At 48.2% G+C, this 25,191-nt stretch overlaps 1 protein-coding gene across 4 annotated transcripts in view; it reads right to left on the bottom strand.

Annotated features, from left to right (window-relative positions):
• The window catches only part of pgrmc2 (progesterone receptor membrane component 2), a 51,834-nt gene extending 31,043 nt beyond the window's left edge, over positions 1-20,791 (bottom strand). For 3 of the 4 annotated variants that reach the window (XR_010976030.1, XR_010976035.1, XR_010976036.1), the window contains exon 1: positions 20,380-20,791. Coding sequence is in view for 1 of the 4 variants with exons in the window: in XM_068042958.1 (XP_067899059.1) it covers positions 20,380-20,716 (337 nt within the window). In the remaining 3 variants the exon portion in view is untranslated. The remainder of the gene's footprint in view (positions 1-20,379) is intronic. The other variant, XM_068042958.1, reaches the window with a different exon arrangement.
• Positions 20,792-25,191: the final 4,400 nt, after the last annotated feature.

The following is a 25,191-nucleotide window of genomic DNA, read 5'->3' as shown; positions in this document are numbered from 1 at the left end:
CACATGTATTTACTTAAACATCTACCAGCATTCAGTGTAATATTTTGTAGTCTGTCTTTTAAAGTTTAGAATTCTGGCATGAATTTATCAGATACCACACATTTTAGTGCAACTTCTAGGTTTTTGCCCAGCAGTTGCAAATGGTACTTGACTCTAATGTGACTGCTGACTCACATAACCAAAGACATCTAGCTTCACATAAATATTAGGGCAAGCTACCCTACAGTCAGTATATCAGTTGGAGTTAAAAATTACATCACACCCAAACAAAAGATAGCTAGGAACACAAATAACCAGATACAAAATCAATTACAGCACATTTGGCCCAACTGGTCTATGCTTCACAAGAGACTTCGCCCACCTTACTTCATTTCATCCTGTCAGCATAATTCTTTTCTTCCTGGTGTGCTTATATAGCTTCCTTTTAAATGCATCTATACGATTCTCTCCAAATACTCTAGGTAGTGACGAGCTCCCCATTGTAACCCCTCGCTAGGCAAAGACGTCTCTCCTAAATTCCTTATTGAATTTATTTTAATAAAGTTAGTTCTTCTTCTTTGGCCTCCTTATCTCGAGAGACAATGGGTAAGCGCCTGGAGGTGGTCAGTGGTGTGTGGAGCAGTGCCTGGAGTGGCTATAAAGGCCATTTCTAGAGTGACAGGCTCTTCCACAGGTGCTGCAGAAAAATGTGTTTGTCGGGGCTGTTACACAGTTGGCTCTCCCCTTGCGCCTCTGTCTTTTTTCCTGCCAACTGCTAAGTCTCTTCGACTCGCCACACTTTAGCCCTGCCTTTATGACTGCCCGCCGCTCTGGTGAACACTGGCAACTGAGTCCCACGACTTGCGATCAATGGCACAGGACTTCATGTCGCGTTTGCAGACATCTTTGAAGCAGAGACATGGACGGCCGGTGGGTCTGATACCAGTGGCGAGCTCGCTGTACAATGTGTCTTTGGGGATCCTGCCATCTTCCATGCGGCTCACATGGCCAAGCCATCTCAAGCGTCGCTGACTCAGTAGTGTGTATAAGCTGGGGATGTTGGCCGCCTCGAGGACTTCTGTGTTGGAGATACGGTCCTGCCACCTGATGCCAAGTATTCTCCGGAGGCAGCGAAGATGGAATGAATTGAGACGTCGCTCTTGGCTGACATACGTTGTCCAGGCCTCACTGCCATAGAGCAAGGTACTGAGGACACAGGCTTGATACACTCGGACTTTTGTGTTACGTGTCAGTGCGCCATTTTCCCACACACACTTGGCCAGTCTGGACATAGCAGTGGAAGCCTTTCCCATGCACTTGTTGATTTCTGTATCTACTGACAGGTTACTGGTGATAGTTGAGCCTAGGTAGGTGAACTCTTGAACTACTTCCAGAGCTTGGTCGCCAATATTGATGGATGGAGCATTTCTGACGTCCTGCCCCATGATGTTCATTTTCTTGAGGCTGATGGTTAGGCCAAATTCATTGCAGGCAGCCGCAAACCTGTCTATGAGACTCTGCAGGCACTCTTCAGTGTGAGATGTTAAAGCAGCATTGTCAGCAAAGAGGACTTTCCGTACTTTGGACTTCGCTCTTAGACGGGCAAGGTTCAACAACCTGCCCCCTGATCTTGTGTGGAGAAAAATTCTTATCTTCCTGGTGTGCTTATCTAGCTTCCTTTTAAGTGCACGTAGCTAAAATGGTAACACCACAGAGAGATATCTGTGGTGAATCAACAATTTCTAACGAACACCTCTGACATAGAAGCAAGTTTAATCTGCAAATTCTTTTAATTTGACTTTAGGCACACACTAACGAGATCAGTTTAATTGGTGCCTACATGCTTTTTTATTGCATTTGCTACCTAATATGTACTTTCAGAGCCTCTCAAGTTGCCACCCTTTTCATCGTATCTAAAATTGATATTGCAGGCTGTTTCTCAGCATCCACGCATAGTAGATATCATGGACAGTCACAAACATGAGAAAACACTCAAATAACACATGAAAAACAAAGTCAAACACACACCAGCAAAACATATTGGACACAGATGCTTGCAGCAGAGAAATCACACCAAAAAAAATTACATAACAGACAAGCACCAATATCCAACGACACTCAGCTAGCATGGTACACCACTTGCACATGAAGCAAATCACAGGGTACGCAAAGATATCATGGACAAAAACATAAGCAACAGATCAAATAAAAAAAAAATCTCTCAAAGGCACCAGTATTACAATGCACAGCATAGGTTAGCAGCTAAAGACAAAAAAAAATTCCCTCCTAGGTTATGCCCCTTACAGCTATCAACTTTTTATCCCCTTCTCATCACCTCTTCAGCTTCCTCCAAATTCCTCCCCCGCCTTGTGTAGTGGAAGCTGACAGCAATGATTTGTTCTGAAAACAAATTTTAGATACCAATTAGTCCATACTTATTTAGTAAGATTACTTTTAATTTCCAGTTTGCTATTAATATTCAGTACAACTTTTGCAGTATAAGTTTCTTTTGATTTTCGGTTGCTGGCTTGATACTTACAGGCTCTCTTAAGCTTGCTAACTTTGAAAAATTTAAATTCCTTAAAGTGCTGGAGAAACATAGCTCGCTCAGAATTATTAGATACATCTACTGGATCAGTATGGTCAAACTGGTTAAAAAAGGTCAAAGTGGGATATCAAGTCAAATATAGCTTTTTAAACCAGAAAGGTTTATTAAAAGAATCATCTACACTATACCCATGAGAAACTGAACGACATTATGGTATTAGGTGTCAACTGTGGTTCAGTTTGGCACTCTTGTCTCTGAGTTAGCAGGTTGTAGGTTCACATCCTGCTCCAGTCCGGAGCACAAATTCTGGGCTGACAGTTCAGTACAATACTGTCAGATGTCGTGTCTTTCGGATAAGATCATAACACTGCTTCAGTAATGGGGGAAACAGGAGACAGAGGGAGGGGGGGGGAGACAGAGGGAGGGGGGGGGGAGACAGAGGGAGGGGGGGGGGAGACAGAGGGAGGGGGGGGGGAGACAGAGGGAGGGGGGGGGGAGACAGAGGGAGGGGGGGGGAGACAGAGGGAGGGGGGGGGAGACAGAGGGAGGGGGGGGGAGACAGAGGGAGGGGGGGGGAGACAGAGGGAGGGGGGGGGAGACAGAGGGAGGGGGGGGGAGACAGAGGGAGGGGGGGGGAGACAGAGGGAGGGGGGGGGAGACAGAGGGAGGGGGGGGAGACAGAGGGAGGGGGGGGAGACAGAGGGAGGGGGGGGAGACAGAGGGAGGGGGGGGAGACAGAGGGAGGGGGGGGAAAGAGGGAGGGGGGGGGAAAGAGGGAGGGGGGGGGGGAAAGAGGGAGGGGGGGGGGGAAAGAGGGAGGGGGGGGGGGAAAGAGGGAGGGGGGGGAAAGAGGGAGGGGGGGGAAAGAGGGAGGGGGGGAAAGAGGGAGGGGGGGGAAAGAGGGAGGGGGGGGAAAGAGGGAGGGGGGGGAAAGAGGGAGGGGGGGGAAAGAGGGGGGGGGGAAAGAGGGAGGGGGGGGGAAGAGGGAGGGGGGGGAAAGAGGGAGGGGGGGGAAAGAGGGAGGGGGGGGAAAGAGGGAGGGGGGGGAAAGAGGGAGGGGGGGGAAAGAGGGAGGGGGGGGAAAGAGGGAGGGGGGGGAAAGAGGGAGGGGGGGGAGAAAGAGGGAGGGGGGGGGAAAGAGGGAGGGGGGGGAAAGAGGGAGGGGGGGGAAAGAGGGAGGGGGGGGAAAGAGGGAGGGGGGGGGAAAGAGGGAGGGGGGGGGAAAGAGGGAGGGGGGGGGAAAGAGGGAGGGGGGGGGAAAGAGGGAGGGGGGGGGAAAGAGGGAGGGGGGGGAGACAGAGGGAGGGGGGGGGAGACAGAGGGAGGGGGGGGGAGACAGAGGGAGGGGGGGGGAGACAGAGGGAGGGGGGGGGAGACAGAGGGAGGGGGGGGGAGACAGAGGGAGGGGGGGGGAGACAGAGGGAGGGGGGGGGAGACAGAGGGAGGGGGGGGGAGACAGAGGGAGGGGGGGGGAGACAGAGGGAGGGGGGGGGAGACAGAGGGAGGGGGGGGGAGACAGAGGGAGGGGGGGGAGACAGAGGGAGGGGGGGGAGACAGAGGGAGGGGGGGGGAGACAGAGGGAGGGGGGGGGGAGACAGAGGGAGGGGGGGGGAGACAGTGGGAGGGGGGGGGAGACAGAGGGAGGGGGGGGGAGACAGAGGGAGGGGGGGGGAGACAGAGGGAGGGGGGGGGAGACAGAGGGAGGGGGGGGGAGACAGAGGGAGGGGGGGGGAGACAGAGGGAGGGGGGGGGAGACAGAGGGAGGGGGGGGGAGACAGAGGGAGGGGGGGGAAAGAGGGAGGGGGGGGGGAAGAGGGAGGGGGGGGGGAAGAGGGAGGGGGGGGGAAAGAGGGAGGGGGGGGGAAAGAGGGAGGGGGGGGGAAAGAGGGAGGGGGGGGAAAGAGGGAGGGGGGGGGAAAGAGGGAGGGGGGGGGAAAGAGGGAGGGGGGGGGAAAGAGGGAGGGGGGGGGAAAGAGGGAGGGGGGGGAAAGAGGGAGGGGGGGGAAAGAGGGAGGGGGGGGAAAGAGGGAGGGGGGGGAGAAAGAGGGAGGGGGGGGAGAAAGAGGGAGGGGGGGGAGACAGAGGGAGGGGGGGGGAGACAGAGGGAGGGGGGGGGAGACAGAGGGAGGGGGGGGGAGACAGAGGGAGGGGGGGGGAGACAGAGGGAGGGGGGGGAGACAGAGGGAGGGGGGGGGAGACAGAGGGAGGGGGGGGGAGACAGAGGGAGGGGGGGGGAGACAGAGGGAGGGGGGGGGAGACAGAGGGAGGGGGGGGGAGACAGAGGGAGGGGGGGGGAGACAGAGGGAGGGGGGGGGGAGACAGAGGGAGGGGGGGGGGAGACAGAGGGAGGGGGGGGGGAGACAGAGGGAGGGGGGGGGGAGACAGAGGGAGGGGGGGGGAGACAGAGGGAGGGGGGGGGAGACAGAGGGAGGGGGGGGGAGACAGAGGGAGGGGGGGGGAGACAGAGGGAGGGGGGGGGAGACAGAGGGAGGGGGGGGGAGACAGAGGGAGGGGGGGGGAGACAGAGGGAGGGGGGGGGAGACAGAGGGAGGGGGGGGGAGACAGAGGGAGGGGGGGGGAGACAGAGGGAGGGGGGGGGAGACAGAGGGAGGGGGGGGGAGACAGAGGGAGGGGGGGGGAGACAGAGGGAGGGGGGGGGGAGACAGAGGGAGGGGGGGGGGAGACAGAGGGAGGGGGGGGGGAGACAGAGGGAGGGGGGGGGAGACAGAGGGAGGGGGGGGGAGACAGAGGGAGGGGGGGGGAGACAGAGGGAGGGGGGGGGAGACAGAGGGAGGGGGGGGGAGACAGAGGGAGGGGGGGGGAGACAGAGGGAGGGGGGGGGAGACAGAGGGAGGGGGGGGGAGACAGAGGGAGGGGGGGGGAGACAGAGGGAGGGGGGGGGAGACAGAGGGAGGGGGGGGGAGACAGAGGGAGGGGGGGGGAGACAGAGGGAGGGGGGGGGAGACAGAGGGAGGGGGGGGGAGACAGAGGGAGGGGGGGGGAGACAGAGGGAGGGGGGGGGAGACAGAGGGAGGGGGGGGGAGACAGAGGGAGGGGGGGGGAGACAGAGGGAGGGGGGGGGAGACAGAGGGAGGGGGGGGGAGACAGAGGGAGGGGGGGGGAGACAGAGGGAGGGGGGGGGAGACAGAGGGAGGGGGGGGGAGACAGAGGGAGGGGGGGGGAGACAGAGGGAGGGGGGGGGAGACAGAGGGAGGGGGGGGGAGACAGAGGGAGGGGGGGGGAGACAGAGGGAGGGGGGGGGAGACAGAGGGAGGGGGGGGGAGACAGAGGGAGGGGGGGGGAGACAGAGGGAGGGGGGGGGAGACAGAGGGAGGGGGGGGGAGACAGAGGGAGGGGGGGGGAGACAGAGGGAGGGGGGGGGAGACAGAGGGAGGGGGGGGGAGACAGAGGGAGGGGGGGGGAGACAGAGGGAGGGGGGGGAGACAGAGGGAGGGGGGGGGAGACAGAGGGAGGGGGGGGGAGACAGAGGGAGGGGGGGGGAGACAGAGGGAGGGGGGGGGAGACAGAGGGAGGGGGGGGGAGACAGAGGGAGGGGGGGGGAGACAGAGGGAGGGGGGGGGAGACAGAGGGAGGGGGGGGGAGACAGAGGGAGGGGGGGGGAGACAGAGGGAGGGGGGGGAGACAGAGGGAGGGGGGGGAGACAGAGGGAGGGGGGGGAGACAGAGGGAGGGGGGGGAGACAGAGGGAGGGGGGGGAAAGAGGGAGGGGGGGGGGAAGAGGGAGGGGGGGGAAAGAGGGAGGGGGGGGAAAGAGGGAGGGGGGGGAAAGAGGGGGGGGGAAAGAGGGAGGGGGGGGGAAAGAGGGAGGGGGGGGGAAAGAGGGAGGGGGGGGGAAAGAGGGAGGGGGGGGGAAAGAGGGAGGGGGGGGGAAAGAGGGAGGGGGGGGAAAGAGGGAGGGGGGGGGAAAGAGGGAGGGGGGGGGAAAGAGGGAGGGGGGGGAAAGAGGGAGGGGGGGGGAAAGAGGGAGGGGGGGGGAAAGAGGGAGGGGGGGGAAAGAGGGAGGGGGGGGGAAAGAGGGAGGGGGGGGAAAGAGGGAGGGGGGGGGAAAGAGGGAGGGGGGGGGAAAGAGGGAGGGGGGGAAAGAGGGAGGGGGGGGGAAAGAGGGAGGGGGGGGGAAGAGGGAGAGTTGTGGAGTGGGGGTAAGAATGGTCAGGGAGGGGGAAGGAGGAAGAGGGGGAAGGGAGGGGGAGAGAGACCCAGAAGGTGCAGCTCCTTCTGACAGCTGGCATTCCAGCAAGCTAGAAAGCACATGCCCTACTGAAAAAATCCGACAACGGTAATATAAGGCAGAGAGCGCTAGCAGTGACCCACCATCTTCATCAGAACCTTCAAGCGAGAGAGAAATCTATCATCTCAGGCCTGCAAATATTTCTTGTCTCAAGAGAATTTGACAGGTTTATTGTAACCCTTCTCCCTCACTAAAATCCACCTACTTCTTTCCCTTTGTTATGTACTTCTTCTTGTTTGTGTGCGCGCGTGCGAGTGTGAATGAATGAGGTTATGACAATTTCAGGATAAGGCGTATTGGTCAATAAACAAATGACTGTTTTTAAAAAAACCTACAAGAAAACCTGCCCATGTCTGGTCATTTGAAAAATAAAACACGGTGGGGTGTTGACCAGTGGGAACCACCACATCACACCATGTGGCCACAATATACTGTAAGATATTCCGATTGTCTTGCTTCTCTGCAAAAATCCTGGATAGCAGTGGTTGTCTGCAGGTTTATGCAAGCATTTTACATATTGTGGGGTTAAATGTTAAACTTGGGCAACATAAACCTATAAATTCTTAAAATGTAGGTTTCAGGCCCTAAGATCTGGTTGTCAAAACTCATCAAGCTGTAAGCACAAAAAATGGTGCTATCGGGGAAAAGCACAAACTACAGCACTATGTTCTAAGGTTACCTGGACCAGTTGCTTAAAGCATTGAATTACCAGAGGTGCAGAGGCATTCAAAAAAGAATGGAAGGTCCTTGAAATTTAGTAAATTCAGATAGCCAGCAGCTTCAAAGGTTAGCAGAATGGATAAAGGAACAGAAAACATGCATAAACATGGATAAATACATATATTCCTTCGAACTTTGAATAGCCATCTTAAAGTCTTAATTTCTTGAAGTAACGAAGAATAATATGGGTCACTAATCATGGACCACCAGGAAGCAGTGACCCCACAGAAAAGGAATTGCCCAGACTACAAGCTAGGAATGTTGATTCCATTATATCATGCTGCTAATCTTCGTGCAGTTATACATTGATTTGACATGCATATCTTCAGACTGGTGTGAGCACAGTGAGGTACACTACACTAACTCTATCTAACCATCCAAATTTCTGCATATCCTTAAAACTTCCAGACTCCTCCAATGGTTCAGTGACTAACTGAATCATATATACCGAGGCCATCCCAGGTTTGACCAATCTATTGAGTTAGTTAATCTAAATTGGTGCAGCATACTGCTTCTATTAGGCATTCTCGGAGCTGGGAAGATGAGGGAAGGAGTCAGCTGGAGTTCCTATCTCGATTCCGATCCAGTGATCCTTGCTAGAAGAGCAGAGAGATCAGATGAGGACTTGGCTGTCCCGACACAAACGAATAACCTGCTGGTACTTTGAGCAACTGCCTAATAAGTTTAAAAATTCATCTCTACACCAGTTGGGAGTTACATTGTACTCCTTCAGTGAAAACTATGCCATGTCATGCTGATGCAGCATTACTATCCCATAAGGTTTTACAATATGATTGAACAAATGTTTGCGCAAGTATATTTTTGTTTCTCATCTAAATAGCTGGGTAAAAACATTGTAAACAATTTGTTTTTGCATTAGTATCAAAACTAAAATACAAATACAAGGGAATTTAAGGATCCAATGGGGAGCAGCAATTAAATTGCAGACCTCTAATCTAAAGTATTTAAGTCAGGAGTTTCACTTTCAGGTTGTTTTATCTGCTGCTTGCTGTAAAAACACAAAACAATGAACGATGTTAAAATTTTATTTTCTACTCCTTACCCTCTCTTGATTCAATTCTTTTTCTGTGGGGTCACTGCTTCCTGGTGGTCCATGATTAGTGACCCATATTATTTTCTAACAATTTTCAAGTCATTGTAACCTTTTCCTCAGAAGTTCATCATAAATAACAAATAATGTATGTATAAGTTTTAGGATATGAAACTGAAAGGCACATAATTGCACATGCCAATAGTCTCTAAACTCAGCTTTTCTAGAGTAGAGGAAAATGAGGTTGCTCCCATGTTGAAGACAGGGTAGTAAAGAGGGAGCATGGTAAGGAACATATATTTTTAAGATATCATGGGTCACCATGAATTATTCTTCTGCACCCATCAGCATTTAGGACAGATTCTGAGTTTATACTTGCCCCAGTCCCCTAAACAAGCATGCGATAGAGAATTTTAAAATGAAAGCAGAAACACCAGTTGGTATACTACCAAATGCAAAAAAAAAGCATGATAAATATACCTCCAGCTCCACATAGCACCAATATTTATTTAGTATTTGCTTATCACAAGTCAGTCACACTTGTGCCTCAAAGATAGAGGTCAACAGTTCAAACTCCACTGCAGACTTGAGCTAGGCTAATAGGGTTATATTTTCAGAAGTGTAGTCTTTTGGATGAGATGTTAACGAAGGTCTAATCTGCCTGTTCAGGTAGGTCTAAATAATGCCGTGGCATTATTTTAAAAGAACAGAGCTCTTCCAGGGTTCTGGCCAACATTCCTGCCTCCATCAGTGACACCAAAAACAGATTATGCGGTCATGAGTTTGTTTGCTAATGGTAAAACCTTGATGTGTGCAAATCAGCTGCTGTGTTTACCCTACATAACAGGGGCTGCACTTTAAAAAGTAGTTGATGTGTTGCAAAGCACTTTATGACATCCTGAGGAAGAGAAAGGCACTATATAAATGCAAGCTGTCCTTCAAGAGGTTAGAATATAGGTTTAAAAAGTTATGCAAAAATAGCATTACATTTTGCATAAATATCTGTAGACATAACTATCACTCCATCACTTAGACCCAAATGAGTTTTGTAAATAGGGATACGCGAAGATTCAAGATTCAGATTCTCTCACAAAAATGTTTTAGTGGCACAGAGATAGCTAAACAGCTGTAGTTCTATTCTGGACAGATCCACGTTATTAAACTGAAGCCAAGATCCTGAGCACCTTGGTGGTAAAAGGCTATTTTAATTTTGGCAGAAATCGGCTCTAAAAGGCATCCACAGAGACCTTATAACAAGATTTAAATATTACTTTAAAATTACGAAACAAGGTGCATGGCAGAAAATCAGCAATGGTTCTGACATAATATGCCAAGGAAAATTAATTGAAAAGTATCACTTAAATGTAAAGTTATTTGAAATCTATGTGTACATACAGCAGTGCTACAACTATAAATGAGATACTGCACATTCTTCCACCAACTCAACTTCCAGATGTCGAATTAAAATCATGATTTTGTCAGTACATTAGCAAATATGCCACAAAGGAAGCCTCAATGCGACTTAACACAATGGTACACATGTTGCACACAAATATATCAGTGACATTGTATTTAAAAAGAGAGCCTTAGCAGCAGTTTCCTGAAAGGAATGTTATGTTGTTGACTTCATTAAGTAAAATTACTTCAAATTAAAAAGAAACTTGCAGCATGCTGTTGAATATTAAACAGATTTGGATGGACAATACAAATTCAAAGACAATATAACATCACAACACCTGAAACATTAACCCGACCATCTTCTCTCCAGATGCTGAATGACCCGCTGACGGTTTCCAGCATCTAATTCCAAAAACTGCAGTATTTTACTTTTCAGTTTTCATTGCCACTTCTTATTTTTATTTATTTTTTTATTTAGAGATACAGCACTGAAACAGGCCCTTTGGCCCACCGAGTCTGTGCCGACCAACAACCACCCATTTATACTAATCCTACAGTAATCCCATATTCCCTATCACCTACCTACACTAGGGGCAATTTACAACGGCCAATTTACCTATCACCTGCAAGTCTTTGGCTGTGGGAGGAATCCGGAGCACCCAGCGAAAACCCACACGGTCACAGGGAGAACCTGCAAACTCCGCACAGGCAGTACCCAGAATCGAACCCGGGTCCCTGGAGCTGTGAGGCTGCGGTGCTAACCACTGTGCTAGGACTGCCCACCTTGAAGAGGGACTGTTCTTCAACATGATTTTTATTTATCTCTTATCCTGTTCACCGTCATTGCAATCCGTTTTCCATCTTGTGTTTGATCACATTCACTAAAGGTCACTTGCACAATCACATCACTCTTCTTGGGTCGTTTTCCTTAAAGCAGAGGAGGCTGAGGGTGACTTGATTGAGATATACAAAATTATGTGGGGCCTAGATAGAGTAGACAAGAAAGGTCTGTTTCCCCTAGCAGAGGTGTCAATTACCAGGGGGCACAGATTTAAGATGGATTAGAGGGGACATGAGGAAAAACATTTTCACACCAGTGGGTGTCTGGAATTTACTGCTAGGAACAGCAGTAGAAGCAGAAACCCTCAACTCATTTAAAAGGTGCTGGAGCTGCACCTGAAGTGCTGTAACCTGCAAGGCTACGGACCAGATGCTGGAGGTGGGATTAGATTAGGCAGCTAGTTTTTTTCAGCCGTGGAAATATGATGGGCTGAATGGCCTCTTTCTGTGCCATAAGTTTGATGGTTCTATGCTTTTCAGCAACTATACTCCACTCTGACATTCCACATGGATTAATTCTATCTTTCCTGTGTCAGATCTACCCATGATCCGATATCTTGGTGATATTCAGTGTTTACTCTAATCATGTCTCTTGCCACTTTCAAGATTTAACCTCGCCACCATGCGTCGTTGAATGCATGCTCTCAAGCTTTCTCTTCAGCAGCACCGACTGAAGGTACTGCCAAAGGGTCACCAAAGCTGAAATGTTAACCACATCTTCCTCTCTCTACAGATGTTGTCTGACCTGACTAACATTTTCTGCTTTTATTAATGATATTGTTACGGCCAGGTGAGAAGCAGTAGAATGGCTCCCCTCTCTACCTCTTGGTCAACTGCAGCAGGTGTTTCAGAAAGAATTTGCTTGTGATTTAGTGAATGCCTGTTTAAGTGCTGTGACCGTAAAAGACAGACACAGACAGGTTTTCTTGTAAGGTGCAAGAGAAAAGGAGTGTTTGTTGTTCTTTATACCCGACAAATAAAAATAAAAACCGCTCCAATTCACATTCTCACATGCACCCAAGAGATTCTCACACACACACACAGAAGTAGGTTACTCGGAAGGAGGACAGGTTGAACTGTTTAAGTGTGTGAAAAAGAAAATCAATCATATACGAATTCTGTAGACTGATGCGTTGGATGGTTTCAGGCCATATTCAGTGATTTTCCCTGGATTCTGCGCAGAAATGATTTAAAGTTTTGACAGATGATCTCTGTCTTTTCCTCTGAAATCAGCAGCTGTTTGGCTTACATTGAAGACAGTGCCTGCGGCGTTTGGCTATGCATATACAGGCAGGGCACAAGACTGCAGAACGGCTGGAGAGACAGAGCACAAGTTTTCTTCTCGCTGTTAGCCACTCTTGGTCCGTTTGCAAACGAACCCACTCAGGAGAACCAGTCTCTTTCTAACACAAACAGTTTGCTTGTTACCACATACCCTCTATTTCCAATCTAGCCAGTCATCAAATCTGGTGCCAAGAAGGCATTTCACAACCACCTTCTCGGGCAATTAGGAATGGGCAATAAATGCTGGCCTGGCATCACTCATTCTGCCTGTGGTCCGTATGTTGGACACCTTGCTTTAGATAATGGACCTGGAATGAGAGTTTCCCAGCTTACTGTGACCATTTTTAAAAATTTGTTATGGATGTGCAAAGAGGTGTTCTTAGCGATGCTGTGGATATGTGGTCGGAAGCTCATCTCATGGTCAAACATGACACCAAGGTTGCGAACAGTCTGGTTCAGCCTCAGCCAGGGAGAAGGATGGAGTCGGTGGCTAAGGATCAGAGTTTGAAGTGGGGACTAAAGATAATGGCTTCAGTCTTCCCAATATTAGAATCATAGAATGGTTAGAGCACTGGAGGCCATTCAGCCTGCCGTGCCCATGCGGGCTCTCTGCAACAGCAATTCAGCTAGTCCCACTCCCCTACCCTCTCCCTGCAATTTTTCTCTCCTCAGGTGCTTATCCAATTCCCTTTTGAAAGCCACAGTTGAATCCACCCCCACCACATGCTCAGGATGCATTCCAGGTCCCAACCACTTGCTGCAGGAAAAGTCTTTCCTCATGTCGCGGTTGGCCCTTTTGCCATTCACCTCTATATCAGTGTCCTCTGGTTCTTGATCCCTTCGCCAATAGCAACAGTTTCTCTACTCTGTCAAGTCCCTCACAATTTTGAGCACCTCTATCAAATCTCCTCTCAACCTTCTCTTCTCCAAGGAGAACAATGCCAGCCTATCCAATTCATCAAAGCAGCTGAAGTCCCTCATCCCTGGAACCACTCCCACAAATCTTCCCTACAACCTCTCCAAAATCTCCACTTCCCTTTGAAAATGCAGTGCCCAGAATAGGACACAACACTCCTGCTGAGGCTGAAACAGTGTTCCATAAAGGTTCAGCATAACTTCCCTGCCTTTGTACTCCATGCCTCCATTTATAAAGCCCAGGATTATGTATGCCTTATTAAGCACTTTCTCAACCTGCCCTACTAGCTTCAATGATTTGTGCATATATGCTCCAGGTATCCCTGTTTCTGCACCTCTTTCAGAATTGTACCCTTTAATTTATATTGCCTCTCCCAGTTCTTCCAATAAAAATGGATTACTTCACATTTCCCTTCATTAAGTTTCATCTGCCATGTGTCCACCCATTCCACCAGCCTGTCCATATCTTCTTAAGTCCATCACTACTTTTCACACAGTTCACAATACTTTCAAATTTTGTGAAAAGGAAATTTAGTTGCAGGAAACTTCTGCTCATCCAGTCCCATATTCCAGATAAGCAGTCTGACAATTTAGAGACTGTGGAGGGGTAAAGAGGGGTAGTGAGATAGAGCTGGGTATCATTGACGTACATGTGGAAACTGACATGGTTTTTGGATGATGTTGCCGAGGGGTAGCATGTAGATGAGAAATAAGGGAGAACCAATGATAGATTCTTGAAAGCACCAGAGCTGACAGTGTATGAGCAGAAAGAGTACATCTGGTGTATATTTCTTGCCCATAATTCACCATTCCTACACATCACACAGCAAAGAAAACACAAAGGCAGTCATCTGACACATATTCGATGAGGCCCACAAGGTGATGATGAAGAGTAAGGATTTTTTAAGTGGTTTGGACCACAACTCACCCGTAATGCAAGAGCTTGCAAAAAGAATCGAGAAAAAATACAAGTAAAGGGAATGGTCAGCAAGCCCTAGTTCCTGGGGTACCTGTGATTTGCAGCTTGGCCTGGTCTCCTCCAATATCTCCTACAATCAAATAAACTTCCAGATACAACATGAAAAAAAAGAGGCAGAATGCCTGTAAATGGAGTAACTTGAGCTTCTGTTCAGCAAATCAGACTTTTCAATCTTAAAACCCTTAGAAAGTCAATCCGATCTGCAAGAGACTCAGGAGTTACTTCAAGAATTCAACAATTATACCTACACTCTTACATGGTATAATGCTCCTGAGTTTATAAAATAGTACATCCTTCAACTTAATTTGAACAATGTCATTGGAGACATACTAGCTAAAAGATTATTGCAAAAGGTTACATATTTGGAGATTAACAAAACATAATTATGATCTGTGCATTGAAATTGCAAGGACTGCCTCAAAATTGCCAGGAATCTATGCAGATATTTTATATTTAATAACATTTTTTTTTTTAAGTACTCCATTAAAACTGTGAAGTGAACTTACTGAATTGAAACTGAATTTAGTTTAGTTTAGAGATACAGCACAGAAACAGGCCCTTCGGCCCACCGTGTCTGTGCCGACCATCAACCACCCATTTATACTAATCCTACACTAATTCCATATTCCTACCACATCCCCACCTGTCCCTATATTATCCCTACCACCTACCTATACTAGGGGCAATTTCTAATGGCCAATTTACCTATCAACCTTCAAGTCTTTGGCATGTGGGAGGAAACCGGAGCATCCGGAGGAAACCCATGCAGACACAGGGAGAACTTGCAAACCCCACACAGGCAGTACCCGGAATTGAACCCGGGTCACTGGAGCTGTGAGGCTGCAGTGCTAACCACTGCGCCCCTTTCTGATTTCATAACTTCTTGCTCTCAAATCATCAGTCATGTACAACTTTTGACTTAACTGTATGCAAATATGTCAATTAGATACTTGAATTTGGACTCCATGTCACATAACCTTCAAAAGCCACTGATTCAAAATCTGGTAGTTAAAATTATTTTAGCGCACAATTCCTACTTCCTCATATTTATGTTATTTAAATCAAGTTACTGCATAACTTCACTTCAATGCAAATAAGTGACCTTGAATTATTAAAAGTTAGCTGTATTAGGGTGCTCCTGAGGTTTCAGTACCAAGACGTCGAGAATACTCCACGCATCCCTTTTTTTAAAAACACGTAGATTTTATGGCACAACAATTACCTATATGTAATAGAAAACTTACTGTGCGTGGAATGTTATCTATTCACCACTTGGTCCATACTCCTGTCATACTGACATTTTTGCACAGATTACTTACCCTATAAATCACTAAACATACTATCCAATATTACATCATAATTTGAAAAAGCCTGCACAGATCTGACAAGTCTCCATTCTATAATAGTTATTTGGGTTATGTAGCAAGGGTAGGTAAACCCAGATAGCTTCCTATAGGAAAATTACAAATCTTCTTAGCAAGTGTAGTTACATATTAAAACCAGCCACACTCAGAGCCAAAGCTTGCATGTGCAAATTTAGCTTAACATTAGCTCTCAGAATTCCCCCACTGAACTACCAATGAAAACATGACAAATGTGTCACACACAGATTCAAGGATGATAAGCGAGTCCTTGGGGTAGAGTAAGCAGGGTTACTGACTACAATTGTGTGGCTGAAGGACAAAAACTGGTGCACTAAAGATGGCTGGCAGACTAACTGGCTGTACTTGAAGGTGGCAGGGCTGGGTGAGAAAGAAGCTTAAAAAGCATACAGGATCCTGGGTTTTATAAATAAAAGCATAGAGTCCAAAAGCAAGGAAGTTATGGTCCACTTTTATTAAACAATGGTTTGGCCTCAACTGGAGTATCGTGTCCAATTCTGGACACCACACTTTAGGAAGGATGTGAAGGCAATGGACAGGGTGCAGAAAAGATTTACATGAATGATTCTGAGTGAGAGACTTCAGTTACGTGGCTAGATTGGAGAAGCTGGGGCTGTGCTCCTTGGAGGAGATGAGGAGATGTGATAGAGGGATCTGGACAGAATAGATAAGGAGAAACCATTCCCATTGACGGAAGAGTCAAGTTAGGGCGGCACAGTGGTTAGCACCGCAGCCTCACAGCTCCAGCGACCCGGATTCAGTTCTGGATACTGCCTGTGCGGAGTTTGCAAGTTCTCCGTGACTGCATGGGTTTCCGCCGGGTACTCCAGTTTCCTCCCACAGCTAAAGACTTGCAGGTTGATAGATAAATTGGCCATTGTAAATTGCCCCTAGTATAAGTAGATGGTAGGAGAATGGTGGGGATGTGGCAGGGAATATGGGATTAATATAGGATTAGTATAAATGGGTGGTTGTTGGTCGGCACAGAGTCAGTGGGCCGAAGGGCCTGTTTCAGTGCTGTATCTATTAAAAAAAACCAGAGGACACCAATTTAAGGTGATTGGCAAAAGAACCAGAGGCGATATGAGGAAAAACTTTTGTTTTACGCAGAGTGTGGTTGGGATCTGGAATGCACAGCATGAGAGTACGGTGGAGGCAGATTCAATCATGGCTTTCAAAAGGGAATTGAATAATATCTGAAGAGAGAAGATTTGCAGGGCCATAGGGAAAACGCAGGGGAGTGGGACTGGCTGAGTTGCTCTTACCGACAGCTGGCACGACACAATGAGCTAAATTACCTCTTTCTGTACTGTAACCATTTTACGATTCTATAATTCCTATGTGGTGGCAACCGTGGTTCAGTAGCTGACTCAGCTTCATGTCAGAAGCTGTGGGTTCAAGTTCAACTCCAGAAACTGAGAAAAAAATCTAGGTTGACACTCTTACGACAGAGAGTGTTGCACTGTCAGAGATGCTACCTTTCAAATGAGATGCTAAATCGAAGCCATTTGCCCTCTCAGGTGGACACAATAGATGCCATGACACTATTTCAAAGAAGTGTAGAGGGGTTCGCTTCAGTGTCCTAACCAATATTTCTCCCTCACAAACAAATGATCTGACCATCACATTGGTGCTTGTGGAACCTTGCTAAATGCACATTAGCTGCCACACTTCCTACATTACAACAATGACTACACTTCAAATGTTAATTGGGAAGTCCTGGGGTGCAAAAGCCACTACATAAATGCAAGTTCTTTCTTTAATGAGGGATTTACAAATTTCCAAAATACCAGTCCAATTGACTCCATAAAGATGTCTTGCGAGTCAATAATTCAGCCCCTTTAAAGTACTCCCTTCAGTTGTGGTATACAATGATTGCGCTGATAGATTATTTCAAAAATATTTCTTCATGTAACAATCTCTCTGTAGCAGAGACACTTACCCATAATCCACAGCATCAATGAAACTGATCATAGAGTGGGCACAAACTCTACTAAGAGGCAGCATTTTAAAAAATAACTTAAGGAGACATGCAAATCCATTTGTGTTCTGATGCACGGTGCCAAGAACCACTGCTAATCCAGTCATGCATGGTTGCCTACTGGGCATTACTGATTGAAAATGGAAATGGTACCAAGTCTGCATACACTAAAACATTTATAACACCATAATAATATAAAAGCAAAATACTGCAGATGGTGGAAATCTGAAATAAAAACAAGAAATGCTGGAAATACTCAGCAGGTCTGGCAGCATCTGTGGAGAGAGAAGCAGAGTTAACATTTCAGGTCAATGACCCTTCATCAGAACGCAAACTGCCTGAGTTCTGAAGAAGGGTTACTGACCTGCAACGTTAATTCTGCTTCTCTCTCCACAGATGCTGCCAGACCTGCTGAGTATTTCTAGCATTTCTTGTTTTTATTTATAACACCACATAAGTTCTTGGATGTATTTATATTCTAGCAAAAGTTACATGCAACAAACACAGCACAGCCTCAGTGTAATAAATATCACTAAACTGATATCACCCCTCAACTTTTGGAAAACAAAGTTCATCCACAAGTGCATCAGTTTTCCTTACGGCTTCTGTAAAACATTAATCCCATTAATTTTCCAGGGCCTGATGGTATGCATCCCAGAGTACTTAAGGAAGTGGCCCGAGAAATAGTGGATGCATTGGTGGTCAACTTCCAAGATTCTATAGACTTTGGAACAGTTCCTACAGATTGGAGGGTAGCTAATGTAGCCTCACTATTTAAAAAAGGGAAGTAGAGAGAAAGCAGGGAATTATAGACCAGTCAAGCCTGATGTCGGTAGTGGGGAAAATTCTAGAGTTCATAATCAAAGATTTTATAGCAGAGCACTTGGAGAACAGTGGTCGAATCGGACAGAGTCAGCATGGATTTACGAAAGGGAAATCATGCTTGACAAATCTACTAGAATTCTTTGAGGATGAAACTAGTAGAGTTGATGAGGGGGAGCCAGTGGATGTGGTTTATTTGAACTTTCAGAAGACTTTCGACAAAGTCCCACATAAGAGATTAGCATTTAAAATTAAAGCGCATGGGATGGGGGTAGTGTATTGCGATGGATAGAAATTGGTTGGCGGACAGGAAACAAAGAGTAAGGATAAATGGGTCTTTTTTCGAATGGCAGGCAGTGACTAGTGGAGTAACGCAGGGATCGGTGCTAGGACCCCAGCTATTCACAATATACATTAATGATTTAGATGAGGGAACGAAATGCAATATTTCCAAATTTGCAGACACAAAACTGGGTAGGAGGGTGAGTTGTGACGAGGATGCAGAGAGTCTTCAGGGTGATTTGGACAAGTTGAGTGAGTGGGCTAATGCATGGCTGATGCTGTATAATGTGGATAAATGTGAGGTTATCCACTTTGGTAGCAAAAACAGGAAGGCAGATTATCTGAATGGCTATAAACTGAGAGAGGGGAATATGCAGCGAGTCCTGGGTGTTCTCGAACACCAGTCGCTGAAGGTAAGCGTGCAGGTGCAACAGGCGGTAAAAAAGGCAAATGGTATGTTGGCCTTCATAGCGAGAGGATTCGAGTACAGAAGCAGGGATGTCTTGCTGCAATTATACCAGGCCTTGGTGAGGCCACACCTGGAATATTGTGTGCAGTTTTGGTCTCCTTATCTGAGGAAGGATATTCTTGCTATAGAGGGAGTGCTGATTCCTGGGATGGCAGGACTGACGTATGAGGAGAGATTGAGTCAGGTAGGTTTATATTCGCTGGAGTTCAGAAGAGTGAGGGGGGATCTCATAGAAACCTATAAAATTCAAACAGAACTTGACAGGGTAGATGCAGGAAGGATGTTCCCGATGGTGGGGGAGTGCAGAACCAGGGGTCATAGTCTAAGGATACAGGGTAAACCTTTCAGGACTGAGATGAGGAGAAATTTCTTCACCCAGAGTGGTGAGCCTGTGGAATTCACTACCACAGAAAGCAGTCGAGGCCAAAACATTGTATGTTTTCAAAAAGCACTTAGGTATAGCTCTTGGGTCTAATGGGATCAAAGGGTATGGGGCAAAAGCCAGAACAGACTACTGAGTTGGATGATCAGCCATGATCACAATGAATGGTGGAGCAGGCTTGAAGGGCCATATTGCCTACTCCTGCTCCTATTTTCTATGTTTACAGCTCAATTTATAAAAACATTAAGAGTATGTTTGTTGATCAAAAAAATGCTACTCTTTCAGAATCCAGCAATTTTATTTCTCAATACGTCAGGAGATTCTCACTACAATCTTATATGCAACGATAATATTTGCATTTTCTCATTTACAGGATTTACCTGGGTCTTCTACGAAAGGCAGTTACATTCAAGTTTTGTTCCCAGCTCAAGATACTGCATAAAAAACTGTATCTAACAGATGACAACTACTGAAATAGGAATAAACTTCGCAAAATCTGGGAATGCAAAACCCTAAATTTAGCTAATCGTCACAAAGTCTGGGAATACAAAACCCTAAATACAGCTAATCTTCGCCAGTTCGAAACTCGAACACACACACCACCTGAACAGAACGACATTACAAACGCGCGCAACTCAAGCAACTTTACACTATAATCTCGAGTCCCACTGATTAAGTCAACTTCCAACATTAGACAGGAAAACATCCTCAGGTCCGTAACGAAGTTTCACTATACTGTGCATCTGCCAAGAAAATTGCTCGCCGGTCACATCCTCTGAAGCACTTCAGTGGGGAAAAAAAACTTTGCAACTATCAAATAAAAGCAAATATTTAAATTCCTGCACCTTGCGTCTCTCGGTTAACTGATAAATGCTGTGCTGCAGGAGTAAAAATATAAATGTGCTGCTCTCTTCGTGTACGTAGTTTACATTCAAATACATTAGGAATAAATGAATGCTAACTGCAACCACAAAGACACACAGTGAATGCCCACAGCTGAGCGAAGTTCTTCAGACAGATGTCTATCTGCATTCCCCGGTGGTGATTGTGCAACCCCTATGGATTGTTTATGAGGTAAGTGATTTGTCGTTGTACTGACCGAGTCCGTAGAATTTCTTCCCTTTGGTCACATCGAAGACTTTGCCGTTGACGGCAAGTAGCAGCCGCGGGTTTTGAACCCCGTCGTACTCACGCAGCTGTTCCAGACTGAAATCGCGTTTCTTCATCTTGGGTAGCTCGGGCTCCTTGCGCTCGGTCTCCGAGCCGGCCCTCCTTCTCCGGTACAGCCTGTACACCCCAAGCAAAGCCAGCAGCAATAGACAGACGTTAAACACTAACCCACCGACACCGAAACCGGCCATCCCCGCCGCTTCCTCCTCCTCCAGAGACGGACCGCCACCCGCGTTCCCGCTATTCCCTTCCACATTGTCCGCCATAATACACGTTAGCAACCCCGCCAGTAGCGGGTACACAATCCAGTATAATGGCGTCCCATTGGGTCAACTCCAATAGCACTTCCGCCAATCAAACGCTGCCACAAGGCCTGACGGGAGTCGTAGTCCCAAAGCTGTGGCGACGCCGGCGCACGCTCCAACCTGCACATGCGTCTGAGCAGTGTAGCTTAATGATGACGATAAACGCAGACTCCAGTGCGCAGCGCAGTCAGTTAGTGTTGGATGCGCTGAGTACGTGGCACCCTTGAAAATGGGCACGTGGAGTGCAGACAATTGCCAGAGCCGTGCGTTGGCGTGGACTTGGCTGATAGGGGAGCTCATTCACAGGGTTGAATTTTGTTTTGCCATTGGAGATGGGCATGGAGGGCAAACAAAATGGTAGGGGGCACCATTCCTGACATTACCTGGACCAGCTGCCATTTTGTCCAGGGAAGGCCGAGGACCGCCTTCCGGCCCAGGCCAATTGAAGCCCTTAAATGGCCACCTAAGAGCCTCTTCCCACCTCCATCTCAATGGTACTGAAGGCGGAGGGACCCACCACTGTGTGGAGAGGTTGCCAGGGTTGGGGAGGTTAGTCCCTCCTTTGGGGGCAATCCAGGTGTGTCTCCTCCAGCAGTGATCACCGCAACTCCCCAACCCCTCAGGAAAGACCCGCCCCAAACCCTGTTGTCAGGGGCTGCCTAAATGTCCCCAGCAACTCTGACTCCACTGTGTTCTCCTGGGGTCCTCGCCTCTCCAGCTCCAGGAGAAATACCAAGAACAGAATATGGACCTCTACACCACATTTGTTGACAGTCGTGAGGGCCTTTGGAAGGAAATGGAGAAATTCTGCTGCCCTGAGAAATTCATCACAATGGTTTGACAGTTCCATGATGGCATAGTAATGCATGTCCTGGGTGATAGTGAGTCTTCTGACCCATTCTCAAAGGCAATTAAGGATGGGCAGTAAATGCTGGCTGAGCCAGTGATGCTCACATCCCATAAACGAATAAAAGAAATTTCCAGTCACTAATGGAGTTAAGCAGGGCTGCATGCTAGCACCAACCCTCTTCAGCATGTTTTTCTCCACCATGCTGTCCGATGCCTTCCATGATGGGGAGATGGTGGTGCAGTAATATCACTGGACTAGTAATCTAGAGGCCCAGGCTTTGGGGACATAGGTTCGAATCTCACCACAGCAGATGGTGAAATGTGAATTTCGTTAATCAATCTGGAATTAAAAGCTAGTCTAATGGCCACCATGAAACCATTGTCGATTGTTGTAAAAACCCATCTGGTTCACTAATGTCCTTTAGGGAAGGAAATTTACTGTCCTTACCTGGTCTGGCCTACATACTGGACGGGAGCTCAATCCCGTGCTGAACTGGAGCTGGACCCCATATGGATTGGAGCTGAATCTGACACTGGACTGAAGCTAAACCCCATACTAAACTGGAGCTGGACTTAATAGTGGACTGGAACTAAACCCAATACTGGACAGTAGCTGCTGCAAATACTGAACCCGATACTGGACTGGATTCAATCCAATATTTGAATGGAACTGAAGCCAATACTGGACAGGAATCGACCCAATATTGGACTGGAGCTGAACCCGATATTGGACTGGAGCTGAATCCAATACTGGACTGGAGCTGGACTCGATACTGGACTGGAGCTGAACACCACATTGACTGGAGCTGAACCCGATACTGGACTGAGCTGAATCAGATACTGGACTGGAGCTGAACCCCATAATGACTGGAGCTAAACCCGATACTGCACTGGAGCCGAATCCGATACTGGACTGGAGCTGAACCCCATACTGGAAGGGGGTTGAATCCTATACTGGACTGGAGCTGAACCCCATACTGGACTGGAGATGAGTCCGATACTGGACTGGAGCTGAACCCCATACTGGACGGGGGTTGAATCCTATACTGGACTGGAGCTGAACCCCATACTGGACTGGAGCTGAGTTCGATACTGGACTGGAGCTGAACCCCATACTGGACAGGAGTTGAATCCTATACTGGACTGGAGCTGAACCTCATACTGGACTGGAGCTGAACCCCATACTGGATGGGGGTTGAATCCTATACTGGACTGGAGCTGAACCCCATACTGGACAGGTGCTGAATCAGATACTGGACAGGAGCTAAACCCCATACTCTCTTTGGCCTCCTTATCTCGAGAGACAATGGATAAGCGCCTGGAGGTGGTCAGTTGTGAAGCAGCGCCTGGAGTGGCTATAAAGGCCAATTCTAGAGTGACAGGCTCTTCCACAGGTGCTGCAGAGAAATTTGTTTGTTGGGGCTGTTACACAGTTGGCTCTCCCCTTGCACCTCTGTCTTTTTTCCTGCCAACTACTAAATCTCTTCGACTCGCCACACTTTAGCCCCGCCTTTATGGCTGCCCGCCAGCTTTGGCGGACGCTGGCAACTGACTCCCACGACTTGTGATCAATGTCACAGGATTTCATGTCGCGTTTGCAGAAGTCTTTAAAGCGGAGACATGGACGGCCGGTGGGTCTGATACCAGTGGCGAGCTCGCTGTACAAAGTGTCTTTGGGGATCCTGCCATCTTCCATGCGGCTCACATGGCCAAGCCATCTCAAGCGCCGCTGACTCAGTAGTGTGTATAAGCTGGGGATGTTGGCCGCCTCGAGGACTTCTGTGTTGGAGATACGGTCCTGCCACCTGATGCCAAGTATTCTCCGGAGGCAGCAAAGATGGAATGAATTGAGACGTCGCTCTTGGCTGACATACGTTGTCCAGGCCTTGCTGCCATAGAGCAAGGTACTGAGGACACAGGCCTGATACACTCGGACTTTTGTGTTCCGTGTCAGTGCGCCATTTTCCCATACTCTCTTGGTCAGTCTGGACATAGCAGTGGAAGCCTTTCCCATGCACTTGTTGATTTCTGCATCTAGAGACAGGTTACTGGTGATAGTTGAGCCTAGGTAGGTGAACTCTTGAACCACTTCCAGAGCATGGTCGCCAATATTGATGGATGGAGCATTTCTGATGTCCTGCCCCATGATGTTCGTTTTCTTGAGGCTGATGGTTAGGCCAAATTCATTGCAGGCAGCCGCAAACCTGTCGATGAGGCTCTGCAGGCACCCATACTAGGCTGGCGATAAACCTGATACTGGATTTGGGCTGAACCCCATACTGGACTGGCACTGAACCACATGCTAGACTGGAGCTCAATCGAGACTGGACTGAAGCTGAAACCGATACTGGACTGGAGCTGGGCTCGATACTGGACTGGAGCTGAATCCAATACTGGACTGGAGCTGAATCTGATATTGGACTGGAGCTGAGTCCGATACTAGACTGGAGCTGAACCCCATACTGGACTGAGCTAAACCCGATACTGCACTGGAGCTGAATCCGATACTGGACTGGAGCTGAATCTGATAATGGACTGGAGCTAAATTCCATACTGGGCTGGAACTGAACCCGATACTGAACTGGAGCTGAATCTGATACCGGACTGGAGCTCAACCCCCTACTGGGCTGGACCTGAACCCCATACTGGGACTGGAGTTCAACCCCATACTGGACTGGTGCTCAACCCCATACTGACTGGAGCTGAACCCCATACTGGATTGGAGCTGAATCCAATACTAGATTGGAGCTGAACCTGCGTAATGAAGCCCAGGAGCAAATGCAATGAATACCATATGACAAGACAATTTGTCACTAAAGCAAGCCAACAGCTTGTTGAAGATATGCTTCAGATGCCTGGACAGATCTGGCGGTACCTACACACAAACCAGGGTCTCCAGAATAGTCCAGTGTGCTGTGCCCTGCACAGATTTGAATCTGCCAGAGGAACAAGGCACAGAGGTCTTAGCCTCTTTGGATGATTTCAAGGTGGAGGAAGACGAGCAGGGGGAGTTGGGGAGGGGGAAGATGAAGAGGTGGCATGTGGCGCAAGCAATGCAGCACCAGTGGTACTCGTGGCTGGCTGGGTTGCCCCCATTATTGTGAGGTTCACTTAGCTAAGCTAACAACCACATGCAAAAGCCAATTTTGCACCCTTTCCCATGGTACTAACACAAAATAGTCTTGCAAAGAACCGAGCATTCCTTCCATAGTCTCCTCATCAATACATGTCTTCCCATTCATTCTCACACAACTGAAAAGGCCACTTTCCAGCCAGCACACAAGAATAGACAAGATAAGAAAGCTGTGCAAACGAATAATATTCTGTTTCAAATAGACAGAAACTTAACAATCTGTGCAACGTACGCATGTGTACACCTTGTGCAACTACAAATCTTTACCAATATAAAAGCAAAATACTGCAGATACTGGAAATCTGAAATAAAAACACAAAGTGCTGGAAATACTCAGCAGGTCTGGCAGCATTTGTGGAGAGAGAAGCAGAGAAAATGTTTCAAGTCTGTAACCTTTCAGCGGAACAGAATAGTTCTGGTGTGCATGGACTTTCAAAAGGCATTTGATACAGTG

This window comes from Heterodontus francisci, chromosome 1 (genome assembly GCF_036365525.1).
Source record: "Heterodontus francisci isolate sHetFra1 chromosome 1, sHetFra1.hap1, whole genome shotgun sequence".
NCBI classification, from domain to species: Eukaryota; Metazoa; Chordata; class Chondrichthyes; order Heterodontiformes; family Heterodontidae; genus Heterodontus; species Heterodontus francisci.
This window is presented reverse-complemented; position numbering and strand designations above follow the sequence as displayed.